Source organism: Morone saxatilis, unplaced genomic scaffold (assembly GCF_004916995.1).
Source record: "Morone saxatilis isolate NCDOM2014 unplaced genomic scaffold, NCSU_SB_2.0 Contig3, whole genome shotgun sequence".
Lineage (NCBI taxonomy): Eukaryota > Metazoa > Chordata > Actinopteri > Moronidae > Morone > Morone saxatilis.
In genome coordinates, this window is record NW_023339873.1 from 8,576,658 (window position 1) to 8,580,556 (window position 3,899).

General features: G+C 42.2%; 1 protein-coding gene across 2 annotated transcripts in view; it reads right to left on the bottom strand.

Annotated features, from left to right (window-relative positions):
- The window catches only part of atg9a (ATG9 autophagy related 9 homolog A (S. cerevisiae)), a 9,475-nt gene extending 5,949 nt beyond the window's left edge, over positions 1 to 3,526 (bottom strand). The window contains exons 1-10 of one of the 2 annotated variants that reach the window (XM_035673970.1): positions 3,365 to 3,526; positions 2,995 to 3,047; positions 1,785 to 1,936; positions 1,611 to 1,654; positions 1,409 to 1,473; positions 1,158 to 1,307; positions 827 to 968; positions 568 to 708; positions 362 to 482; positions 27 to 202 (exon numbers count right to left, since the gene is read on the bottom strand). In XM_035673970.1, the coding sequence (XP_035529863.1) occupies positions 27 to 202; positions 362 to 482; positions 568 to 708; positions 827 to 968; positions 1,158 to 1,307; positions 1,409 to 1,473; positions 1,611 to 1,654; positions 1,785 to 1,887 (942 nt within the window). In that variant the 5' untranslated portion in view covers positions 1,888 to 1,936; positions 2,995 to 3,047; positions 3,365 to 3,526. Of the gene's footprint in view, positions 1 to 26; positions 203 to 361; positions 483 to 567; positions 709 to 826; positions 969 to 1,157; positions 1,308 to 1,408; positions 1,474 to 1,610; positions 1,655 to 1,784; positions 1,937 to 2,994; positions 3,048 to 3,228 lie in introns of both variants that reach the window. The other variant, XM_035673971.1, reaches the window with a different exon arrangement.
- Between the last annotated feature and the right edge of the window lie 373 nt (positions 3,527 to 3,899).

Consider the following 3,899-nt stretch of genomic DNA (forward strand, 5'->3'; position numbering starts at 1 on the left):
TTTGTATGTGCATGTGAACCACTTACTTCTGTGTAACTAAAGAAGGCGTAGAGAATCTGCCACACCAGAATGACTGGACACAGCAGCAGATTGGCAATCCCAATCCACAGAATGCGGGAGGCCAGCCTGTCTGCCAGCTCAAGCCTGTTACCTCCTCTCTTGTATTCTTGTTTCAGGCTCCACTCATTCTCAAACAGAGAGCCTACAGACCGATCATAAAAAATAAATAAGGGAGGATAAAAGAGTAATGTAATTCTAAACCTTGACAAAATACACACATCAGTGCATCTAGTTCATTTCCCCACTGAAATGCAGACACATACTGTACATATATAATGAATCACATAAAACATGGACACACCTGGCCCCCAAAAGAAGATGAGCTCAAAATTGTATTTGAGACCCCGCGTGAAGAACACACACTCCCCGAGTACAGGAGGTCGAAATCGCACAGGAAGGAGTGATTTGTTCACCATGGCAACCTAGAGAATTACAGGAAGAAAGCGTCTCATTATGTTTGCAAGTAGCTGTGTCAGACATAAATAGTTCAGCAACCAAACACTGTACCATGTAGTTTTTAAAGCGGAGAATGCGGTGGTAAATGTCAAGCTCTGTCAGTTCTTTTTTATGGATGCAGATCTGGTGTTCCTTCTGGATCTCCACTATCCTGGCCTGGACCTCCTGCCATGTTGCATAGGGGAGTTCTGACTGAAAGGACAAAAAGCACAGTGAAGGTTAGTGTGTATATAATAATACTAAATCTGCCAAACCAATCTTCAATACCCCACTAACAAATGATTTCCTGGCATAATATTGCCTGTCTCACCATGGTCATCTTGAGTGCGTTGATGTAGAAGGATCGGATCTCCCAGTAGCAGCAGACGTTGTAGATGAATTTGACCAGGCGATGTAGCCAAAACACCCCAGAGATTATCAGCACGAAGATCACAAATGAATTGTCTCGGATACTGCAGGAGAAAATGTTTACATTTTTAGCTCTATCAATGACAACAAAGACTTTATTTCACTGCTTTCACTTCATTAGTACGGAAGAAAATACGGCATGAAAAAAGGGCATAATGAATGCTGTAGCTCAGACCGTTCTGAACAGTCATTACACGCAGCATCATTAACTGAAGTAAATAAATCACACTCACCGGGCACTACAGACATCCACTGGGAGGAAGGCATCAGGCAAGGTGACTTTAGATGAATCGGTGTGATTTACAAACTTGTTAGCAAAGAGTATGTCATAGTCCACACAGTTAGCTAAGAACACTGTGAAGCCAACCACAAACAGCAACTGACTGCATGGAGACAGAAGGAAGGAGGAGGAGGGAGTAAGAAAACATACTTAATAAGGCACAACATGAACAAATCTCTTACAGAGATAGGATAGTATACATACACAAGCTCAAAGATCTCTCCCAGCAGCATACAGGTGAATCCATTCTTCTGGTGCAGATTATAGACGTAATGGATGTTAAGGAATACTGTTATTACATCTGAGCTTAGCGATCCATTAGTCTGTATTAAAACTTTAAAAGAATTCAATTGTTAGGGACACAAAACCTTTTAGGAACACATGCCTGAACCACTTAAAAGGATATTCTCTGGAAAAACAGGTCCAGGTTTTCTATGTGGTGCCATTGGGCTGAAAAAAGATTGATGACAAAATCAGTAATGTTGTTGTTATGGCACGCATCGGCGTAAAAGAGGAGGGTGTGTTTCCGTTTGTGTGATAAGGTCACGATTTGTTTGTGATTTGTGTATGCATGCCGTACATTTGGCTCCTTCAGGCACATGCATCAGCAGGTTCTCCTCCCCAGGGGGAGAATCGCTGTAGGACGCCTCCAGGCGCTGGTACTCTGTGTCGAAGTGCGCCATAGTGACATCAGCTTCTCTCTCACCAAAAAGTCGAGCCTGCTGCTACAGACTGGAGCACAGAGAACGTCAGGAAGGCAAGAGGGTTGAAGGTATACAAACGAGTAATAAACATGACGAGGAGAAGGGAACAGAAGAGTGGTATGAGAAGAAAGTGAGGTTTACACATCATATGCTGGTTAATAATCAACTCTCTATGACACATACACACCTTAGGCTACAGCTTCTACTGAGGCTTTACCATGGTGTCTTTGGAAGGCAGCACAAATAATAATAAATGTGTAACTCATTAGTGATTTATTATTGAATATTCACCCTTGTTGGAAAAGTCTACTTTGCCTTATCCTTCTGAGAGGAGGTCAGAGGTCAGTGACAGAGCAGCAACTGGAGCAGGATTTTTGCTGACAAAGGGCTTCAAAACTAGATCCCCCTGGTTAAAGGGCAGCCTCTTTATAAAAAAATTAAACTCTGCTGAGCTACTGAACTCTCTTCACATGTGAGAAAATTTAGAAAGGAGGCAGAAAATCTCTGTTTCTGACTGATGGTTTATCTATATCCAACGACAAAGCTCACTGACGTCACATTTCCTGTGCAAATTAAGTTCGGTGTGTACTTAAAACTTGCGGTACAGCCCCTTAAGGTTAGATGTGCCGTTGTCAGTTAAACTGAAACTAACCAAATAAGTAACTGACAAAGATTTCCACCTCAAGATCTGTCTATTTAGTTATAGTTAGTCTAACAGGCCTCCTTGTAGATAACATTAAACCCACCAGGAGTTCAGCACCCAGCAAGAACTTAGCACAATGAAAATGACTTAAAAAGAGTGTTAAAAAAGTATTTATCAAGAAGGAATCTTATTTACTGTGCACATAAGTTTTACCTAACCAAACTGTAATAATACAATATTGCCTGTCCTTACTCCCCACTTATTACACCACAAGACATGGAGCCTCTCTTGACTTGTAGTTTATACTGTAGGTGGGAAGAAATACTTGAGATACTTACAAATTAAACAAATGATCTACCTACTAAGAGCACATATTAACCACACACACTGTATCTAAAGCAAAACTATGTTGTGGCTTATGTTAGCTGCACAAATAAGCTTACCTCCATTGCAGTACAGTACGTCCTATCCAGCTCTGTTTACTCAACATTCCCAGCTGAAAAAAAAAAGGGAAGAGACATTTCCCTTAAATCTGTCCGTCAATCTGATATATAGGATTACAACAGACTGTAGGAGAGGGCTTTAACCCTAATATTTCTGTTCTGTTGCAACACACAGCGCAGTACAGGTGTCTAACAGCACCACAACAACAGGAATAGCAGGTTGTTGATGAGTACCTTAGCTGTGTGAAAGTGGTAATCAACGACTGATTCAGGTGTTGTTGTTGTCGTGCTTTGACAGCACAGGCCTGCCTCCCTCGCAAGAAAAAAATAAAAAATATGTCACCCCTCAAAATCCGCATGGAGTCCTTACCCTTGTGCCGTTGTGCCTCCGCTGTGCCAGGTTAAAAGAGTGAATCCGCCGCGGTTTTTATCTGACAACCGTCTTGTTTTCGTTTTCTTTACAGCCACTCGACACCAGTTTCATTTTCGAAACAGCTAGCAGTGTGGCGTCTGTCACGGCTGAGTGACACGGACGTGATCCAATCAGGAGACGAGTTGTCTAACAGTAGGAGCAGCAGCCAATCAGGTGCGGCCAGAGGGCGGGCTTTAAGAATGTGCTGTGTACATCTGGGGAGTAAGCGACACGCCCTGCTTGAGCCTGGTGAGCCTCCATGATGGGCTCCTGTTCACTCTGGTTTGTCTAATTAAATGGGTGTTTACCACCACCGCCTGGTCGTTTTTAGTAGCACTACAGTACTGTCAGGGGTGCTGTCGTACTGCAAGTGCACTCTTGGTGATGCTGTTATGTGTAGATTCCGCATATACATTGAGGGTAATGATAATTATAATAATAATAATAATAATGCAATGATTCCTCTTATAAAACACCTTTAAATGTTTGCTTT